The sequence below is a fragment of the Vanessa atalanta genome, chromosome 21, assembly GCF_905147765.1.
Source record: "Vanessa atalanta chromosome 21, ilVanAtal1.2, whole genome shotgun sequence".
NCBI lineage: Eukaryota > Metazoa > Arthropoda > Insecta > Lepidoptera > Nymphalidae > Vanessa > Vanessa atalanta.
This window is the reverse complement of record NC_061891.1, coordinates 559,081-582,984: the sequence shown is the minus strand read 5'-3', so window position 1 is coordinate 582,984 and position 23,904 is coordinate 559,081. Positions and strand designations below refer to the sequence as shown.

Sequence of the window (23,904 nt, the reverse complement as noted above, 5' to 3'; positions counted from 1 at the left end):
TACCTCAATACCACAGTGCCACGCAGTCTCCAAGTAAACGCATTGGGATGCATACGTCGAGAGTACTAGAGGTTTATTTCGATTCGATCGGAGTTAATCTCACTGTAAGTAGTGTGCATTACTTAGAATGCTTCATTAAATTGACTACAATATTGATATTTGAGTGTTACCTTTTTATAATATACAGTAATTTAATTCCTCTTTATTTACACTTATAAACGGGATTCGTGTTTGATTGCTCTAATGTAAATAAGAAACAGTTTTGAACATGTGTCTCTATAATATATACTACATATGTATATTTATTTTCCTACCGTCAAACAGCATTACTTATAATCACTTAGTTCCGGTTTTCGAAGTGAACTAGTGTACTTACAGGCCCACGAGATGTAACGTTTTCGTTCCAATTGTTGATGGCACATTAAAATTTTGTGAAGTATGGTTAATAAATCTATCAGATCCCGCTTATCATATAGTTGGTCCTTTAGCGTGTTTGGATGCATTGCATCGGCACAATCGATCCAATTCCATTTTGGTCTAATTTTTGGTAAATTAGACCAAAATGGAATCCACGATGGAACCATATGAGAATTGACCATGACTTTGACCAATTCAACAAAACGAGAACTTGAGTTAATCGCACTTAAATCGCTTTTCAAACTGTATTAAAAAAAAAACATAGTTATGAATAATTTTGTAGCTTGTGATAAAAAAGTTAAGCAAACAGTGCTATTTATGTCCGTTTAAAATAATAATTTATTATTTTACAAAAGTTCGGTTGAAATAAAAGTAAATGGCGTGCACGGGACATTTTCCTCGTCATCTCGAATAATCGCTGTTTAACAACAAAACAATCACACAGCGGATTGTGTTCCGTTCCGGTGGTTAGGTGCGATTATTACATATAAATGACCACTCGACGATTTTGCACGACCGTCCGCGTATACATTTCACGTCGTGTGGAAAATTTTCACATTACCCGATAAATAAATAAACCTATCTCCTATAATATTATTCGAAATATAATTCTATAATACGATGTTAAAACGAATCTGAAATATTAACGATAATGTATTAATATACTCATCCATCAAAACGTGCATTGGTTTGTGTCTATTATAGTAAGCCGTCATACCAATTATATGTTATAGCTTACTAGAGATTAGGTGTAAATGCATATTTAAATTGTGCATTAAAGCATTTCGCATATAAACTATGTATAAATTAATGATAACTTCCGCAAATATAATTTAAATTGTACATTGATGGAAACCAGTTTTAATGAATTCAGATTAATGTTTCGAAAGATATGTAAAGTCGATCAATGGCTGATATTTAAATACAGTAAAGTGGGGTGTACATATAAATATATTTTCAATAATAGCCTATTTAAATATATGTTTTATATTCTGGTAAATCTGATGGACTAGCTGTTTATGTAAGAGATCTATATATTTCACAAGAATGTGTCCAGACTGAGATCTCTTACTATTTATTTAATAATACAATATAAGGAAGGACCGAGCAATCCCATTCGTTTTACTCTCACAATACGAGATTCATATCCGGAATCTGGAGATCTGCAGCCATACAAACTAGCCACTAGAACAATGAGGATCTAGTCACCCAGCTACACTAGAGCAGTGTGGCGGATGAACCATCAAAAACCTTCTTCTGTTTATTTTATACAACCCAATGATGCCTTGAATTTTAATTTCATATAAATAATCTATAAATTTAATTTATTAATATTTTTCTGAACGGATTATGAATTTAAGTAGGATGACAATCTTAAGGTACGAGTCCACTCATGCGTCCCTAATACTATACCATTAACCAACTCGTCTTAGGCACGTGTCGGAGATCGTGTCAACTCACGTTTCACGATAGAAATCTATTTCAAATTACAAGTTCATTTATAAGAATAACAGTGGATAACGTAATTTGGCAACAACACGATATATATAAATACTTTCGTGTCGACGATCTATTTAAACATGTTTAGTTTTGATTTTTCGTAAATATTTTGTATATACAGAAAAAAAATATAAGAGACCTTCATAACATTCATATATTTTATTAAATAAAATAAAGCATATTCTACCCATTAGTTGTATTGTTGTTCTGAAATAAAAACATAATTGATCGGAAACGTTTTCTTTTACGTTTACACTTTATATCGATTTTATGACTGTTTCATCAAATTGATTTAAATGCACTTTAAATCGAGTCTGAAGCTGAAATATTAATTTTATAAAGTATTTATTTGATTTTTAAATTAAATTATAAGTTTGTTTACAATTATTTTTACATAAATAAATATTTACAATACCTAATCACAATTATAAAAAAGTCCTTCATAATAGTTACCAAGTAATATTAGTATTTTTATTTATGAGGAAACAGTTTGTAATTAGGATAAATGAAGCCAGATTCATTTTTTTTTAATAATTAATCACCAGGCTTTCATAACTTTACAGGTGCTTGCAGCCCTCGCAGCGCAGTCCATCAATATATCGGTTGGCTTTTGCCAGGGCTTCTCCGCTGTTCTGCTACCCCAGTACACGCATGAATTTCCTTCAATTTCATATGATGAGATCTCATGGATAGGTGAGTTTTTTCGTTTCGACATTTCGAATGTTAAAAAAAAGTTTTTAGGCATTATATTCTTTCAATTGATGTTTAAAATTTAGTTCTTCTTTTTCTATCAAAACGTATAACGCAAATATTCTGTACGTCACAGAATATATTAGTGTATGTCATTCAGGCGCCCTTTGCGCTGAGACAACTACAAATATACATTCATCGTCATTATCAAACAAGTTTTTATTTTAAAATAGTAAAATTAAAAGTAGCCGCAATAATTTAAAAGTATCCGCGCTACCTTGCAATGTTCAACTAGCAGAAGCAGAATTTAGCCGTTAGACTATAATAGGTACAGAGTTGGCTCAACATTAGAAGCTGGAATTATTTAATCGGAGGGCAAAAAAGAAAAAATAGAAAAATTTTGGACATGCATTGCTTTTTATCTTGAAGGATAATTAACATTAAATCAATTCGTTGGAGATTAGTTTCTTTGGACCATTTCGGTTTATAACAGAGTCAACTATAGCCTTTTATAATAGAAGAAGGAATAAAGATAAATAAATCTTATATTCCATGCGATTTGCTAACAGATCCATCTATTAACAGTTCTTGATTCGATATTCCATTTTACTACAAAATTCAGTTTTAATTTTGATACATATTTCCGACATCACCGACATTCATAACCCCAATAATATTTTTTCATGAATCTATAATTATTAGGCATAGTTTATACAACATCTCATGACCGTCTCTATATTACGCAAATTCAGTGTCAAATTTGTTTACACTTCTTTACTGAACCTGTGATTGAACGGACTATACTTATTGCGAATCTATTTATTTATCACACACCATAAACATAACATATAATCTCGTGATAATTAAAACTCATAATCTAAATCAATAAATTATATGGGTCCCAGGTCATACTAGCTGTCTGCTTTTTATCAACAAGATTAATATTTGAATATAAGTAATGTTTGAATGTCAATATTTACTGACGGGTGTGCAAACATTTGATAAGAGAGTTTGCTTTGTATCGAACAGCGCTTTTGTTGCTGATAATGTGGCGGTCCTAAGCGGCTAAATTTATTTGTAGGCACGTTCCAGTTAATAGAAGGGGAATATTTGGCTTAGTATTTATGGGATATTCGAAAATGGTAATCAATGGTGTAGCTAAAGAACTATTTTGATTACAAATAATTGTCAGAAATACAATAAGGGAATAAACTAAAAATTTTAATTTTTATTGTGTAAAAAGAAACGCTGTTGTGCTAAGGCCTCCTCGCCCATCCTTAGGAGGAGGTTATGAGCATATTTGATTGAATATAAGTTGTGAAAATTTAGTTTATAGCAGCTTCATACTAGTGATTCTATTATTATTATTGATTTTCGATTATTATTGTTAACAGCCAGTTTGGGAGTGATATCGAACCCCATCGGTGCCCTACTGGGGGGGATGATGGTAGATGCGGTGGGCCGCCGGCTCCTCCTGCAGTCCATCGTGCTACCGAACTTGATAGGATGGCTGGTCATCGCATTCTCAGAGACCTACGTCTTTTTGTGCGTAGGAAGATTCATCACGGGATTCACTATCGGTAAGATATGCTGTCACTTTTATTGAAAGTAAAAATCTTGCATAATCAAAAATGAACGTAAAATTATTCTTTTCCTTTGTTACAGGTATGTCAACCGTTTCGTACATTTACGTAGTAGAAATCACAACGCCAGAAAAAAGAGGAGTTTTGAGTGCATTGGGTCCTGGTCTAGTTTCAACAGGCATATTTATCGTATACTCCCTCGGAGCCTTCATCCACTGGCGACGAGTGGCGGCCATCTGCGCCGCCTTCTCCCTTCTGACACCTTTCCTCATGTACTTCGTCCCGGAATCGCCATTATGGTTGGCCTCGAAGGGACAGATGAAGGAGGCCTACAACGCTATGTTCTGGCTGCGACAGAACAACAACACGGCTCAGCAGGAGCTGATGGAGTTCACGAAGGATCGAAAGTCGGACGAGTCGATGACGTTCAGGCAGAAGTTGGGCCTGTTCAAGCGCCGGAGCGTGCTCAAGCCGTTCTGTCTATTGATCGTATTCTTCGCGTTCCAAGAGATGTCCGGCATCTACGTGATCCTGTACTACGCGGTGGACTTCTTCAAGTCGGTGGGCACGAGCGTCAACGAGTTCACGGCGTCCATCATCGTGGGCGGCGTGCGCGTGGCGATGGGCGCGGTGGGCGCGGCTCTCATCAGCAGCTTCCGGCGCAAGACGCTCGGCTGGGCCTCGGGGCTGCTGCTGGGCGCCGCCATGCTCGGCGCCGCCGTGTGCGACTCGCTCGACGGGCCGCCGCTCGTCAAGCTGGCCTGCGTGCTGCTGCACGTGTGCTTCAGCATGGTCGGCTTCCTGCAGCTGCCGTGGATCATGTCCGGCGAGCTGTACCCGCAGGACATCCGCGGCGTCATGTCCGGCGCGACGTCGTGCTGCGCCTACGTGCTGATCTTCCTCAACATCAAGACCTACCCGCAGCTGGAGAACCTGCTGACGAGCAACGGCACCCTGTACCTGTTCGCGATTTGCGCCCTGCTGGGGGCCGCGTACTGCTACCTGTTCCTGCCGGAGACGAAGGGCAAGACGCTCGCGGAGATCATGAGGCAGTTCGACGAGGAGAAGAAGGAGGCCGACCCCGAGGCGGGGAGGGGCGCGCGCGGGGGGGCGGCGCCGGCGCGGCGGCACAGCGCCGCCTGAGCGCGGGCCGGCGCGCTACGTGGGCCCGTTGCGGTTGTGTCCTAATTTATGCGAGGTTGTGTACTGCTCGTATACACTTCGCGCGATCAGTATTATAGGTTTTGACTGTTTATTAGCGATAAGCGAGTGATACATTCCATTGTGATAGATTTAGCTCGTATACGTGGTGATGTTATTAAAGTTAAGTATTAAAGTATGAGTTACCGTTTTATACACTGTACCGTTTAGTGTTGCAATTGTTTATACATATTTATTTAAATGTTTATTATTTATTTACTCGACGAATGCGTCCGTTTCACAATTATCTTAAATTATACTTTTTTATTTTTGTTACTTTAGTAGGTAAAAGCTATTACAGAAAATATTTTTGTATAGTATGATAAAATAGGAATTTTAATTGTATGAGTAATATATAAGAAAATACTTTTTTATACAGGAAGTATGACCTCAGTGCCTACACGTTAATATATACAAACTACAATAATAGATGTAATTATTTTATAGTTGTCTTTGAATTCTGTGATGTATTACAAAGGACTGTTGTGTGTGAAATAAAGCGTTGTTTTTATAAGAGTTTTTTTTTAGAAGTGTTTTATTTAAAAATAACAAGGAAGCATTAAGTATAAAATAGTTTATTTAATGATATCCTCAGGAACAACCACTCGATTTGAATAATTTTCTTGTCTGTATACACATAAATCAATTACTAAGGAAGGCTGCATTAAAAGTAAATAGTAACAGCCTGTATATATCTCAATACTAGCAGTGGCGGAAACAACAACTACCTTTAAAAAGAGGTGGACGTCTTTGACTTTGCTCGATTGGTCGTTACCAATAAATATGACGCGCGGATCAAAGTCAAACGTAAAAACATCGTTAAAAATAATTAAAAAGTCAGCCTGCAAAAATAAGCCGAAGGTTTAGTATTGTGTTACTTAACGTTCCAATATAAATGAAAAAACGTTGTGAGAGATAGTTTCGAAAAAAAAAACAAGAGGTGGAACGCAGTTGCTTTCGTTACACATTAAGTATTGAATAAAAGACAACGAAATAAATTAACAACGTCTGTCAATTAAAATGAACAAACAAAAAATTTGTTTCTATAATATTAAATAAAACGGCATACAATAGAAAGCGACAGAAAGAAAGAGGGGAAGGTCGCCTCACTATACTTTAAGCCGCGTAAAAGAACTTTGTTCCAAAAAAAGCTATACTTACATTTTTTTTTCAATTTCGACTAATTATGTATTTCATTTTTTTGTAGAAGAAGAGGATATGCTGTGTATGTTATTGGTTAACACAAGTACGAGCTATCATCCGACGAATAAAGATTTTTTTTACTATATTTACTTCACCGCCGAGCACTAAGGGTTTCTTCTAAACACATGAAATTATTAGTGGTTGAACCGAATACGGATCAACGTTTTCGAAGAGCAAACTCGGTTTTATTGTACCTTTTTGTAGCAATTGTGTAGTAATACACTCTTTATAATTTTTATATTTCTTGAGGATTTATAGTTAATAGTAAAGAACAATATATACGAAATATAAATTTCGTCGCTTCTACACAGATCCGAGATATTTTTTTTTCAAAACGAAATCAATAAGCAAAGTAATAATGCATCTATATTGTATAAAGGTGTCTATAAATCTAAAGACAGACAAATTATGATGAGCTACAATAAAATTATAGCGAGTACACGAGTTGTATTTGATCAAGCGAATAATAGCAATAGCTTTCAATAAAAAATTGCTATTTTTTTTTGTCAACTGTACTTTTATATAAATGGTTTTCATATTACGACGACGACGTACGACTTTACAACGTTACAATACCATCTGTGGTTAAGAATGAGAACCTTAACGGATCGATAAAACTAACCGTAAACGTACGAGAGCTCGCCTTGAAGCCTTCTAATACAAACCTTCACCCATAGATGGCGGCACATGTACATTATTTAAAACATTATATTAAAATGTTTATATTTTCGTTCACATATTAACCAGTTTCACCATCATTTGTGTTTATTCTTATTTTTATCAGATAATGCGATGAGATCGCGTATTTGACTTATGATTTTCTTATTACTATCGAAGTTTAACTTAACTTGGTGCCGAGAAGTGGATACAATTTTGTCTTAATTATGGCGCGGTTCTTTTAAAATAATTGGCAAATTCCGTAACGGCAATTTTAATTGTTGAAAGGAACAATTACATAACTGTTTAATTATTATTGTCATTTATGTCACCAACGCAAGTTGACAAAACAAAAGTTTCCAACTCAATTTTCTTTAAGCAGAGACGTTTCATCTGTAGGTAAGTATATTTTATACATGTTTTTTATCTTCGTTACGCTTCCTATGTGAAATACATTACTTAAGCCAAAATTCCACATAAATCCCTGTCAAAAATAATCTAAAACTCTATACGAATCAAAACCAAACAAATATATACTATGAAATATTAAATAGTTTCACTGACCTGGTCTGGGGGATCCCGTACTTGATGCCGACTCCGACCCTCGGTAGCGCTTTTATGACCTTTTTCACCGTAGCCTGGTCGGGGAACGCGAAGAATATTGACGCTGGAAAAACAATTGATATATTTTTATTCTATGTTGTCAATATACAAGAAATGCAGCACAAAACCTAAAGTGGCCCTTGGTTAGAAGATTTTTCCGATTTTTCGGTCAGTACCACTGACTTGTGAAATACGCTTAATTCAAGTTTATAATCATCATCGTTTCGTTTCAGTTTCATTCATCTCGTGCTTGGTAAAGCTGAACATGAATAAGCTTGTAAACTTATCCTTAAGAGGATAGGAGATCTTTCCCAAGCACATATAACACATATAACATCTCAAACACATATATTATCTCAAACAAATGTTAATATATTATAAATGCCTTGTTTTAATACTAGCTGTCTGTCTCAAGTCCCAACTTCGTAAGAGTGAAATTCATACAAAGTTACCCTTCCCATTTCTCTTTATAAAGTTGGAATTTCGAAAAATACTTCGAAGTGAGCGTCTACATCGCAAAAGGACTGCGTTAAATTTCAAGTCGGACATAATTAGTTTCGGAGTGGTGTTTCTTCTCTTGTACATATAGTCGAAATATATGATTTATAACATCTACAAATAGGACAGGGCTCGAAATAAGTTAAATAGAAATAAATTAGACCTTCGTTGAAAATACGCGTGTTCAGTGTACTGGTCATATTGGCTACGATTTAGTAAAAATATAGGTATGTATATTTACGAGACTTACTCCTGCTAGCGAGGAACATCTCGATGGCGATACTCTGCAAGAGATACCGACGCGAGAAGATCGCCCGGATTTCGCTGAAGTACCATTTTCCATGCAGATGTTCGCAGTACTTCAAAACCTGGAATCAAAATATTATCTAGATTAGGTGTTATTAAATCAAACTTAACAATAATAATATTTTGTTATGTTATTTTAGATTTGGAAAACAACTTTAGTGATTTCAATTCGATAATTAAAATAAGATACTTTAATTGTTATAATTAAAAAACTAAAATATTTTAACTCCTTATATTGAATATTGTGAAAAGTATTGAGTATACTAGATATATACTAATTTATCCTCCTCTTTTGTTAATCTATTATTAAAAAAATAATATTTTCATTCTATCCTTCTGTTAAACAACATCACATATCATTTCATTGTTGTAATGTAATGTATGTGGTCTTTAAGTTTAATCAAATTGGCATTTATTTTTTATAAGGTTTTTACAAATGAATCATAAATCACATTTGACCGCAATGCCACTTGACAACCGATTTGCTCTCAAATTTTACGACTGTAAATGACGAATAAAGGTGATTGATTCTCGTCTTCATTAAGAAATATCATGAAATTAACGACTGTTTAACCAATTTTGAATTCTAAAATGGAGTAAAATAGTCGTATCTTGAAGCTAAATTAGCTTAGGAAGCGTCACTAAAAGCCTATATGTAATTTCTGACTTTAAAATGACAACACATTTAAAATACGTGTACTAATAGACACATTTCAATAAAAAAATACATTTATTTTATACGACAGCTTCCTTTCCATCACGTCATTAGGATTTAGTTGAGTGCAAAGAGATAGAAACGCTATATCCATACGAGATGTGATCTTATAAACGTTGTATCAAATAAATTCTAAAATAACATCAGATCTCGCGTCGTAAACACGAGGACGTCGTAAAATCTTCGTTAGCTCTTTATTTCGTTATATATGGACGTTATTAAGAAGTCCTTTGGGATGAACTAATTGGAATAAGTAACAATTTTGGTTTAAGCGTCTCAATAAAAAATACTTTAACGTGTTGATTGATTTTTATTAATAGATATTATTTTAATAGCGGCCGTACGTATTACGCATGGTATACTTGAAGTTTATAGAAATAGCAACTGAACTCGCGGTTTCGACCACTTGGAATTAAGTTTGCGACTTAAACTTAGCTTAACTCTAAGCATGAAAAAGTAGTTTGTTTTAATTCCATCAAAATCGATTTACTGATTACGTAGCCGTGATAGCGTTAACAGACACACACAGTTACTTTTGGATTTATTATATTTTATTATAAAATATTATATTAGGTGTGGATAATCAGATATTATATAAAATAAAAGTTGTTTGTGTAGAAAATGTAAGAAGTATGTCAAGTCGGAATCAATTGTTATCAATTGATATTAACTTGATATAAATATATTATTATTATTTTTTATGGTGGGCCTACGTGCTAGTCATATAAGATATTAGGTCACTTATTAATAGTTTGTTTACTGTATTCCAGCTTGAATGATGAGAGAGTCAGTAGTAGACAGGCACAAGACACATATAATCTTAGATTTCAAGGTCGGTGACGCATTAACAACCTGGGGTATAGGTTGATTTCTTGCAACTTCAGTCAGTTCTGTCTATAGGCATTTGTGACAAGGCACCATCAGCTGTTTGGCTTAATCCAGCGCTGATTTCATTCTCGATACCGCAAAAGCTCTCCGTGAACGTTAATTAACCACTTCTCTGTGAAATAAATTTAGTCCAGTTCTTGCGTTCAATGTCTTAGGTACATACTAGGTATATAGCTAATATATCTTACAATGTAATTATTATGAAAAAAATAATTTTAACGCAGCAGATCAATCAAATTACATCCACGTATTATTCTACCTTTCCCGAATGCAATTATTCACTAATCACCATAAACAAAATGTTCGAAAGCACGTACAACAATAGTTCGCTATGGGGACGGATCTCGTTTGTATCATCTCCCTCGAGTGTGCGGAGAGGGCCGCTGAGTGACTTGATCGGGACATAATGGGACGTGTACCGATATTGTTTGTGTTTCGATTTTAGGTTTCTGTTGCTTTGTTTTAAATACAGGGAGTCATTATATAAAAGCAATTATTTTGGCCGTAAAGGTTTTACAGTTAGTTGTTACAAAGTTACATGTTTAATATATTAGTTATTTGACTAAATAAATTTGAATCATTGTTTAAATAAATAGCATTTAAATTTGTTTGTTTGTTTGTCACACATTGATGCACAAGTCATGCATTGGTTTGGTTAAATACCAATACAACTCTTACCTACCAGGTAAGTACTGGGTACTACACTTTGGAAATTGTGTTTGTTGGTGAGTACATAAGTAACATTTATTTGTGTACAAAATTGCACTTATTTGGTCTAAACCTACTGTGGTTGAACTAATTAATGATGGCACAAAACCTTATACACGAAAGATAGTTTGAACATTACATAGTAATTGTTGATGTTATTGTTAGTAACGTGGCGAATAAATCAGTGTTCGAACAAACAGCAATGAAACCCAAAAAAAATCCCTAAACCCGCGTTGTTTTCATTCTCATAAAGTACGTATCCACATTGCTGGGGAATAACAAAGGGCTTGAGTGGAGATGGGGCGAGAATGTCGGATTCAATTGTAATGTAATTTGTCAGCCTCGCCCTCTCGAGGGCCCTTTGCTGTAGCCTTTGTAGCACCCTCTCGATAGTGCAATGTGTTCTGGTAAACTAACAGGTGTTTTATATGGAATAAAATTTAGTTATATCATACAATTAGAGATCCATTCAAATACGAAGATTGCAGGACGTCACTTCGGCAATTATGTATCTTAGAAATATTGTGTTTCTTTATAGTACGAGGTAAAAGTTTGTTCAATGATTATTCTAAAGGTCAGAATAAACCAAGTAAACCAAGGAAATACACAGTTAAGGAATATAGACGAACTCCATACTTGAATGACGGAGTCATGGATCCTGCGATCTCAGACTTACACAGGCCAGGGTAACTATTGGTACATATACATATATAATATTTGGCGGTGTAACTAATGAGTGGGCGACGAAACCGCACTCAGTGCGTTATATTATTGTGTGTATAAAGTTGTGCAACCTGCAACAGTTAGTAGTTAGTCAGTAATGGTTATATTTATCTTCTGTAAGAGTGCTAAGGCTCATGCTCCGCAATCAGATATAAGCGCTTTTAGTGCGAACAAACATTCGGTGGCAGTGTTTTCGCGGTTAACGTCTATGTAAAAGTAGCTGCAGATGCGCGAACATAAAGTTGGTACACATAAACTTGGTAGTAAATCTAAAATCCCCGTTAAAAAAAAAATATCCTACTGAATATCAGTAGTAGGTGTAGTCATTTATATCGAACACGCTGTTGTATCATCTAGTTCACACATTAACGTCATTTTATCACTAATGGTCCTCGGTCACGCGAACGTTACCGAGATGAATGCGTTACCAGATTGTGGGAAGTGACACGTGTTTACAATAATCTATTGTTTGAAATATTTTAAGTGCTTTTTATTTAACACACGTGACCGAGACCTTTGCATTATACAAAAATTTCATTATCGTGTTGCCGTGTAAAAATTGCGATGGCATTTTTATGCAATTATATTGAACTGTAATTGCATAAAATGCACTGTACAAATTCTTTAGAAGCATACTACTAGACCTGTGAATAATTTTAGCACACTTGAGTCAGAAATCTTTCAATCAGATAAGTTTACTGGGAGAACAGAGTATGTGAGAAAGTAATATTCTATTCTAAACCTTATTTTGTATGCGTAGGATGATACAGACTCTTCGAGTTCACATAAATTGTCACATAATCTCACAGTTTTCGAAAAGATCTACAAACAGATTAGCTTGAATTATCTCTTCACCGTGTGAAGAATACCAGGAAAAGAGAACCTACGTGCAGATTTATTTGCTCTATTTTGTTTTTCGCACGAACGGCTCACTCTCAGCATGCTTAAGTTTAAAGGCGTTCTACAGGTCCGTCGGATTTAATTTCGATTAAGCAAAATATAAATATTTTAAGAAACGCTAATATTTGTTAAAATAATAAAGGAATTGATATTGTGCCTATGGGTAAATTTAAGTTAGGTATACCAAGATAGTGATTTATTGTTAAAATGTTTCTTTAATTTTAAAATTCTAAGGACCGCAGAATTAAGATGTAATTTAGGGCTTTAAAAGCATTATAATAAAAATCAATATTCAATGATAAGACAAACGAGGGTTATCAATAACGAGTGGTCGTATGTACCAGGCGCGCATCGCGACTGAGGCAGTCGATGGTTATCGCGTATCGTAAATAAGGCCTGGCCCGTGACAAGTGCCCCCATTAGGAACGGACGGAAAAAAAACATGCGACCTTAGTATGGTTTGCATAATAAAAAGTATTGAGTTATTTTAAAATTAACATTTATTGTCATTATTTGATTTGTTTTTTTATTTTATTTTAGATACTAAAGTTATTTCTGATTAAAATAAATAGTAATAATAAGCTTGTTAGCAATATTTTATGTAGGTTTATCTGGGTGACAAGACAAAAGCGTAAAATGTCAGATCAAACAGTTAGTTGCATTGCATTGTAAGGTTTCCGAACGTATGCAACTACAGAACCTATGGCCGGTGCTGGTTCATATTTGATAGGCCTGAATTTATTGCTATCCGTACACGCCGAGGTATAATAATGGTTACAGGAAATGTAAAATCGTTGAAATTGTCATCAGCTAGGGCGAGCAACGCTTGTGAATGCTCCTATTAATGTTAAGATAACGCACGCGAGGGTGTCGAATGCGATGACCTTAATCGCATCTGCCTCTATAGACTCGTCTCCTTAACAGCCAATTAAGTTTTTTAGAAACTTCGTACTCATTAGTATATACGAGGTTCTCATTTATATAATTGGCAATTTATTTGTTTGTCGTGTAAGAATTTAATTTATTAAGGGTTATTTTTAAACGTTCCTTGTTAATGCTATAAAGATTATTAATCAATTTATATGGAGGGTGTACGTAGGTTATGATATTTGAGGTATTTATTGCAGTTTATGATATATAATATAATCGTAATCGCTGGGTAAAATAATTAATTAAACGAGAAAGATCTTTATGACGGTTTTATTGAAAACTGCACTATAGCGAACTATAATATTATGTAAACTTAATAATATTCTTCGTATGTTGTAATTATTACAGCGGATATAAGCCATTTTTATTTTTTTAATTTCATTTAGTTAATATGTAGGTAGATGTAAATATTTCTCGTGGGACCCGAAGCAACGCATCGGTTCCACGAACTCCGCTGGGACCTCAGCTACGCGTCCTGTCGCTGTCGTCGTATTCATTGTGAAGTCTAGGAAACATCACAGTCCTCTGTGGGAATGTCTGTAGGTGTATTACGAATTTACCAGTAAATAATCTATGCTTCGTTATACTCAGTTTGAACTTCGTGTGGCGATACTAAGATTACTCTTGAATATAAAAACAGCCAGGCGGACGTTCAAAAGGACCACACGATGATAAGTGGACACCACTGCCCGTAAACATTGGTACTGTACTGCCCATAGAAATATTAACGAGCCACCAACTTTAGGAACTAAGATGTTATGTCCTTTATGCATGTAGTTACACTGGCTAGCTCACTTTTTAAACCGGAATACAACAACACTAAGTATTGCTGGTTGGCGGGAGAATATATGAGTATATAACCTACCCAGACGGGCTACCAAGTAAAAGTTACTTTCTGTATCGTAAGAATAAACGTAGACAATTTACAGCGCCTCTTAAGATCAGATATGAATGAATAAGGCTTTTGGTTAAATTACAAAACTACAACTAGATGGAGGCAAACCTACTTAATGTGTGTAATGTGTATGATTTACTCACTTTTTAACATCCATTCATCCACCATAAACTGACTATCATTTTGTACATACTACGTAATCGATTAATTTATATTTCATTAAATATTAGTGAACCGATGTACCGGAAATCCGAACAGTTAAATCACTGTGCTTACAGAAATAAAAATATAAACTGCTGAAATCTTTCTAAGCTAAAATTGCGCTGTCATAGCACTCAGCTCATCTTGACGAACAATTTTTCAAAATCTTAAGGGTGTACCGATTATTGTATTTTTTTAATAAAATCGATTGCAAGACTCTAATAAAATAAAAAAAACTGTAAATTAAAAAAAAATGTTACTATAACTTAAATATTTTTAAAGAGAACTAGGATAAATTAAAAAAAGGAATTAAATAGCTAAAGAAATACTTTACATAAATCCAAAACAAGTCCAAAAAAAACATTCCACAGGCCTTACGAACCGTTCTCGAAACGCACACAAATTTATTGCGGAACTTTTATGGAAATCGAGCGACACGCGGTCGACTGAAAAACTCCAGAAATACACCGGAGCGATGACAGGGAATTTATGAACCGTTCACGTTGACTAACTGCGAGATGATGTTGCGGTCCTACCACTAGTTCTAACTCAACTCGCTCCGTACTCGAATACAATGAAAGAAAGACACAGATTACAAAAATATTAACAGAACATCTGGTCTGATCATGGTTCATATTTATACCTTATAACATAAATTAAGTAATTGCAGTGTAACAATTACTTACAGGCAAAAATTTCGCAGGCGCAACTTTAAATAAAAATACAGTTCAGACAACAATACAAACAGTGCACAGTGCACAACAAGTTGTATGTATGTGTTATGACATCACTGTTAATAATAATTTGAATGTTGATGCATTAAATTAAATATAATAGAGCGATTTGTAATCGAATTATCGGCGAGAACCGATAGTTTACCCTCAAGTAATAGAGGTAGTGGGTTCGCGTCTCTGTCGACGGTGATGTACGAGTATTTAATTAGGATTTCCTTTGACGGCCACCGTGGCGTCGCATGCGCAGCATTTACTGGAATTAGTTTAAACGCAATCTAATTATTGCTTGTTTTCTTTGTATCGCGACACGACGTATGAAATATTTATTTTTATTATTATTACAGTGAAAACCGACAACGCTATATTATTGAAACGGTGGTCGCTGCGCTTAATCGTGCTCGTGATTAACGTTTATGTAACATTCGTGTGTTTCAAACAATTTATTGTATGCTCAGTTCTATTACAAGTGAATATTTTTTTATTAACATGCTTTTTAATGTTTACACTGGAACTATTAACACTCATGAATTGAAATGATAATCCAAAAATGAGACTAAGATTATACTATACACATTGCAGCTCTACCTATTTCGTATATCTGTAAATACTGGGTGCATTGTTATGACAAAGTTTTATAAAAATCATTATATTTATTTCAACTAGTGTCAAATAGTATACAATACGTAAACCCAGTGAATCGTAATATAGTATGACAGGTAATAAATACATCTAAAAAGAGACTAATTTGTGGTAGCTGAACCTTTCAATTTTTTTTTGGTGAAAACTTTAATTATAACTTAAGATGTAACGTGTGTGACGTAGGCACGCAGGCATGATAGACTTCACGAATGTCTATAATGTATCACCATTTCATGTCATGCTTTTAGAAAAAACATTTTCTTCAAACTTCAAACGATATCTTTTGTTCGTTTGACGGAGTCCGTCTGCGTGTTCGAAAAACTTTTTTTATATGTGGTAGGTGAGGTATTTTGTTGCTCACATCGACGTGTAAGTACCCGATCGAGGCCGGGACTGATTGCTTGTCTAGAATTTAATATTCTCTCATTTCATGTAAGGCTACAGTCAGCTACAACTCAATAAGTGTCTATACGTTCCACATTTTATTGCGTGTCACGGCTTATCTTAACGTTTTGAATTTTATTATTTCTCTCGATGCCGTCACGCTTATTGAGTGAATAGAAGTGTATATTGTTATCGTAAATTAGGTATTTACGTCCTACGGAATCGTGCTACTATACTAATGAAGCGTGTTTTTGTTTTGATATCTTCTTTAAAATAATTGGAATAATTCAAGTTGTAATTCGAAAATCTAAAAAGTTAATCTCCAATGACTAACTTAATTTTCTACTAAGCACTTTGTTTTTCGATATTTAATAAGGAGTATGATGGAGTCAGCGTAACAAATGACCAGGTGGCAGTATGCTGCTGTTTTCTTAGTAGGGGAGGCAATTGATGATGGTTTTTGTTATCTTCTGTTAAAATAATAAATAGCTTTACTCGTCGCAAGAACACAATTTTTTTGTTTCACCTTTAGGCATGTCGTAAAATCCGTCACATTAAAACCGCAGATATAGGAGAGATTTACGCGCGGGATGTGCGCATGCGCACCGTCTTACGATCGCTGTCATGTCGGGATTAACTTGGATTAACAGTTTCCTCAGTGTGTTAAATGTAAAATATTACTGTAACAAATTAACGGCGACATTAATTTGGTGACATGGTATTCCTAAACCTATTAAGAAATCCCGACGTAGGTAGGTACTTAAATAAAATTTACGCAATTGCGTACAGGATATTTTAACATTCCGAAAGATATGTTGCCGAGATAACTACTAAGTAGTTAAATCACTTGAATCATAAACGTAAATTATGGGTTAAAATTAGAAAATAACTACTGAAATTCAAAGTAATTAATTAGTATTTATAATTCACAGATTTGACAGTGAAGGGAAACATGGCGAAAAAACTAGCATATGTAGGATACAAATGTGCTGCATGTATCCACCACCCTGCATTTGATCGTCGTAATTTAATAAACCACAAACCCTCTCAAACTGAAAAAGAACTTAGCTCAGCAGCGAGACAGTTACAGGTTGTTACTTAAGCGTTTTCCTATTTAATATTGCTAAACGGTTTAACTCGATGGTAGTAATTTTTGCAGCCCCGTCTGAGTGAGTACCACATATTTATAATTTGCTCTACCGCTAACAATAATAGTCTGTATTGCTGAGTTTCCGTTTAAAAGCCGAGTGGACCAGTAATGGACGCACAAGGGTTGTAATATATTATTACATTCCATCGCTGGCGGCAAATTAACGGTGTAATGAGAGGATTATATTTCTTGCAGTAACCATTTCTAAAGGCGTTGGTGATCATTTACAATCAGGTGGACGTTACCTTATGTAATAAAAAATTTAAAAAGAGGCGTCATATTAAGTTAATTTAAGGCATGTCCCTAATGATTATATTCAGATGCTTCTCTAATAAGTATTTTCAGCAAATAGAATTTAAAATCAATGGTTTCGTCAAAGAATATTGACCATAAGGTAAATAAGCGAAGCTGGTCATGACACGTTTCATAGTAAATGTCGTCGTCAATAAGTTTTATCAAAGAACACTAAATAGTCATCAATCGGCAATAAATAAACAATTGTCGCCTCACGGCCTGCGCGGGCGCAACAACCGAACAAGCGGTTAGAGATAAGCCGGCTCGTTCGTTACGGTTTACGGTTTAACCGAGATTAAGTACCACCGTCGAGATAACCGCTCGCTACCGATCGGTGTGAACTAGTATCGTTGATTAGGTTTAATTGTTTACTGGTTTCGTCTGGTTATTTATAATCTATATAACGATCCATTACCTTTTTTGGATAGATAATGAAAACGTGAGCCTCGGACAGAAACATTTGATTGCAAGTGGTCTCTCGGAAGTGGTAGAGTCGGGAAATATCTTTAACCAAACGTCAGACTCACAATACTAAAAAAATTGACTAACTAACTATTAGGATTGCATCGTGATTTTTTAAATATTTTTCTACTACAATAGTTGTTTAATATTGGTTTTTCTAAACATTATGCTACGAAAAAGTACAGCAGCGGTATGAATGGCTATACCTAATAGTTTTTTTAAATGTTTATATTTAATAGATACATACGTCTCTATGGTAATGTTTTATGGCTCAGGTAAGCCTTTCGTTCTTGAAATATCTTCTGATGAAAGATGTCCTATTTTGATAATATGTATTTTACTTATAGCTACTTACAATTGCAATTGAGATATTTATTCTTTGAAAACCTGTCATATGGAAGATCGGTCAAATATGGCATTAATCAAGACATAATTGAAAAAAGTCTCTTAATAAGCATAATATTTTGAAAGAAAACGAAATGCGGAGATAATTATAAATCGGTGCGTTTCAAACGAACTAACTCAATATAGGAATTAGTGTAATTTGGAACACGTGTAGACGCACACAGATGGGCGTTGTTAGTGCGGTGGCGCCACCGTGCAGCCGGATATCGTAGGGAAATTATTTTAATTCATTTAAAAAAAAAAAGCATTTGATATGCAGCTATTTTTCAAATAATTTACTTTAAATAATTAATAGCAATCTATTTCACCTGGTCCAGGTGACTTATAGAGAAAATTGTACAGAATAGAGATGCTAAAAAATCTGCTATCCGAATGAAAAAAAAGACAAACCATAAATATCTAGCATAAATATATTTGATAATAACTACTTTGTTATCAGACAACAGATACTTACGAATAGCAATAGCAACATCTTCGAGTTCTGATATGTTTCAAGTAGGTGTGAGTAGTAGGCGTTTAATTATACGTCCTTCTAAAAGCAAGGAGTCGTTTCCAAGGTGCATACATTCAATTAAACGTTACGCTTTGTTTTTTGTTCGTGTGCTTTATAACTATATCGACTCGCATTGTTCCATTTAAATTTGTTTCGTTTAAATGCACAAAGGCCCGCTAATAATGCGAGCAAAAAATACACGAAACAAAGACGTGTATCTTTTATCTGGAATCTTTATAATAATTACACGAGACAGGACGACTCAATCGACGCATACCTTAACGAATACGAAAATGCATCGAAGTATATCCTTTCAGATAATTTCGATCCAAAATGCACGGTAATAGAGCCCAACATCGCATAGCTATAATCAGAGGTTAAGTTGCGTTGTCCATTATACGCCTGAATCCAATTACTGTATGGCACACCGAAATATCTTTGCATTGCAAGAAAAATAATTATCGAAAAAAAAAATACTTGTCGCGCAACCCTAATATGTGCGTCAAGTATAAATTAACGTAAAATCTTACATAACAGCTATGTTATAAGGTTGAGATTTTATTGCGACAGAGAATTGGACGTGCGCCCTTTGTATTCCGGACATTTCAAACGAGTGGGCGGAGCGTTATCCCTTCTCCAGCCAGAAAGGGTGGTGCGTCGTCAGTTGCTCGCCGACGGTGGGGGAAGACAGATGTTCGTCCGAACCCATCTTTCATACTACACGATAGCAAATTCAATACACCATAAATATCATCGCGTACTCCTTTTACAACGTGCTCTGTCATTCTGTTGGTACAGGCGTCCGTTGATGAAATTCAATATTTTTTTTGGCTAGTTTAGTAAGTCAGTGACATATATACAAACCGTTTAGGTTTATTAATAATTGTCGCACGCTGTGTATCGGTACATCGCTCGTAAATTAGTCGTCTCTTAAAAGCCGTTATGTTAAATAGACGTGATTTTAATAGTTCGAGATGGTTGAACGTTTTAATGACCGTCGCGACACTAAACTATGAACGCTGTGACGTGTTTGTACAATTATATGGATTGTACGGTGATTAAATTAATCTGAACGGACGTTTCTAATCGGATATCTGTTTTATTATCACAATGTTATCAGTGTTTCGTGCTCTACATTCGTCTATAAAACGTGTCTCATATAAACAAACACTGTATAATTTGTTTATTTGTCAATTAAATAGTTGCTGTGCAATACGAGTACCTATTAATCCGTTTTATTATTGAAATGTTTTGCGTCTACATCTAGGAATCAAAACTAATGACTAAACTGGATAGTTGAGTATTAGAGCCGGGGAATAGTTAGTTAAAGACAGGAAACAAATAAGACACATCACAACCTTACTGTTTTCCGTAGAGATTCGTTATTTAGATGAATAGTGTACTCATAAAATTATTAAAAGGAAAACAATATTAAAACTTATTTCATATGATCGAAACTTATTAAAAATAATAAGATATTTAAATGCCGTTCGATTTGAGAAATCCTCATACGATTTTGCTATGATTTTTCTTTAAAGTTTATTTTAAAACTTTAATGTTACAATTTAGAGAGCCCGTTAGTCTAATAGTAGTGAGTAGTGTTTGTCGCAATTGTCTAAATTATTTGTAGATTATTTCCCAGAGATTACGATGATTAGTGGAAACGTTGAGACGTGGGCGGAACAAACAAACAATTTCACTATCGTTTTTATCGTATTAGTATTATCTAAAACAAGTTTTTTTGTAACATTATTATAATAACAAAGGTCTCAGCCAACACCGTGAAGATAACGTACCCTATCTAGAGAATACATTAATTTAAAGGGTAGGCTTCAGGGGCGGTGGCGGACATCCGGCGGAAATGGGCGGGACTGTGCCGCCGCCATTTTGAAGACGCGCATGCGCGCCGACGGCTATCAGTTTAATGAATTGGAAATATAATATGGAAGGTTTTCTAGAGGAAAATACATATTTATTAAAGTGAGAAATAGCGAGATTAATGAAAAATAGAGATATTAACTGGTTAAGGTTTCGTTGATAGAATATAAAAGAAAACATCGAACAAATAATTTAATCAGATATGAATAATTTATTTATCTAGGAATTTTCTAGGAGTTACGAGTATGAAATTGAATAATCGGATATAGATTGGTGTTGTTGAATGATCGATTTAAATAAGGACTATACGAAAATACTGATCGACTGATACCTATTTAGGTATATATTATTTTTTATTTGAAGTCGTTAAATATAGGCATCGGATCCCTCTGGTTAATAAGAGAATAAAGTAAATAATTTTATATTTGTTGAAACTTTTCTAATTCGACTAGATTCATAAACAACACAGTCTAATTCGGGAGGCATTCCCCCAGCATCCAGGTACCAGGGTATCATGAATCGCGAGGACGTCCCGTAAATCAAGCGAGCTGGAGCCATCCATCACGTACTGCCGCGCCATCAATCCTTACCGAAATAGGCATTCCCTTAGCGACCATCGGGCGAACGTTTAAGTTTGTTGTGGAATGGGTGGAAAATATATAAATATATGTACATCTACCTATGTTGGTATCTCTTTGAGAACGTTCCCGTTTGAAAATAAATTTTAAGACGGTTTAAAAATTTTATCCACAATAGAATGTTGGTTTTTCTAAGCATTGTGCTAAGAAAAAGTACATCAACGATATAAATGGCTATAATAGTATTTATTAGTCCGACTTTCCATGGTTATTTTATGTAATATGAAATCTAATGTAATAAAATCAATGTGATGTAATTTCTCCCAGTTTTTGTGACGGAAGGTGTCGGTTCATTCAATATTTATCAATAGTAATGCAGAGAGAGAAGGGCGAAATTTTTAATATTAAGAATCTGATTCTTAAGCTTGTCATGTAATATATCTATATAACAAATATTTATTTATCTATTGAAATAGTTACACCATCAACTTATCGATAAACACTTAAAATTAACAATCAAAGTGATACGTCTTTAAAGGTGTAAACAACATTTGAATATAATGAGATGAATATTTTTGTTAAAAACTTACTTACTGACTGCTAGAAGGATCTATAGATTTTGCATTTAAAGCAATTACTAATGGTACATATCTAAAAGTCCACGTCTGAAGGAGTACAATAGCCAAAGAAATGTAATGCAAGTAAAGCTAAGAACGACTAGTTAAACGGGAGAATATATAATTTTACTGGTGATAGTGACTTTGTGTAAGTGCAGATCACTTATAGATAGGTAGCACCTACTGAGTTAAATGTAACAAAAATAGTCTTTATTTCTCTTAACAATTTTTAATTTGATACTTTCAGCTACAATTTAATCATGGTTAGGCTGTCTATTATTATACAAGCATCTTGTAGTGTTTAATTTGACTATCAATAAGTAAGTATAATGCTTCTATATTGAATAAAGGAATTTGAGTTTGTGTTTGTAGGTAACTGTACATCACATAATTATATATCGCTGTGTCATTTTGAAGAGTTAGCATTTTGAATATACTTACAAGCACAAGTGGTATGACGAACCATTGGTTTCCATAAATTTCCAATAAGAATGAGGAATTCTCACACTGTTTAAGCGGACCACCTATAGACAGATCGCTCTATTGCACGTCCGCGTTCCAAAAATATTATATGTTATTTTGTTCTATAGTAACATAATCGCTGTAAATTGATTATAATTCTTTGAACATTACATGTTACGCTCGTGGTTTGAATACTAAATTGTTTCGAGATAATTTTAAACCATAATATTTATTTTGAATCACTAATGTCATACAATTTATTACTTTGGTATATTTTATATGTCCACTTTTTTATGTTAGCCGTGATTGGTTTATATAGATATTATCTATTTAACCTACCTAAAAATACCCCACTTTTCATTTCAGAGTGAACGAATTCCTATAGAGTAAAATCGTACTTACTCAAAAGTTGTTTTGGGGCAAAGTCAGATGAAGGTTTGAACCTTATTCTACTACACACTGTGCAGTTCAGTTAAATCTCATGTCATAAATACGACCTGTCACATTTTGCTATACACTCTCCTCCTCGGTCACGAGATGAAATAAAAGCAAAAATTAGTAAAAAATGTTGTTGTACGGGTATGAAACATGCCCACTTTTTTGTGTGCTGATCATGGAAAAGTAGTCAACATTTTTAAAACAAGGTTTTTTTTTTTCTTCACTTGCATATTTCAATATATTCTTTTTATTAATAATATTTAATTTCGATAATAGTGACTAAACAAAAAAATATGATAGGTACCTATCTCTTGATAAACAAAGTATAAAAAAGTTCTAAAATGTTTTGTATTTGCCTAATTTTGTATAATATCTGATAACCTGCCTGATTATAGTTGTATAGATTTTAGTACTAAATATACGTAGAAGTGGTCATACGCATGTTGTTTAAGCATTTACTTTGCCAATAAAGGTTTTAATGATTCTTTAACGATTAACAGCATTTTCGATGACATTTACCTTCCTCGACACAAAACAGACTAGCTAACATGTCAACATTATTTATAGCGCGCATCAATGTGAAGCAGCAATGTAAAAAATTAAAAAGGAATACAATGTTAACTATTACAGTTTATAAAAACGAAGTGTTTAGCATAACTTGCGAATTAAATTAAGGCATTAATAATAAATTCTTAAAATAATTGTATGTGTTTAAATATTTCGAATTTAATTCTCAGAATTCCATTGAATAGG

The 23,904-nt window shown here is 34.3% G+C and overlaps 2 protein-coding genes across 3 annotated transcripts in view; one reads left to right on the top strand and one right to left on the bottom strand.

Moving 5' to 3' along the window:
• LOC125072248 (facilitated trehalose transporter Tret1-2 homolog) overlaps positions 1-5,910 on the top strand; it is a 44,194-nt gene extending 38,284 nt beyond the window's left edge. For both annotated transcript variants that reach the window (XM_047682782.1, XM_047682783.1), the window contains exons 3-5: positions 2,481-2,610; positions 4,002-4,187; positions 4,273-5,910. In XM_047682782.1, the coding sequence (XP_047538738.1) occupies positions 2,481-2,610; positions 4,002-4,187; positions 4,273-5,333 (1,377 nt within the window). In that variant the 3' untranslated portion in view covers positions 5,334-5,910. The remainder of the gene's footprint in view (positions 1-2,480; positions 2,611-4,001; positions 4,188-4,272) is intronic.
• Positions 1-23,904, bottom strand: part of LOC125072250 (neurobeachin) — a 420,639-nt gene that overhangs the window by 51,385 nt on the left and 345,350 nt on the right. The window contains exons 40-41 of the mRNA XM_047682786.1: positions 8,602-8,719; positions 7,815-7,917 (exon numbers count right to left, since the gene is read on the bottom strand). Coding sequence (XP_047538742.1) covers positions 7,815-7,917; positions 8,602-8,719 — 221 coding nt within the window. The remainder of the gene's footprint in view (positions 1-7,814; positions 7,918-8,601; positions 8,720-23,904) is intronic.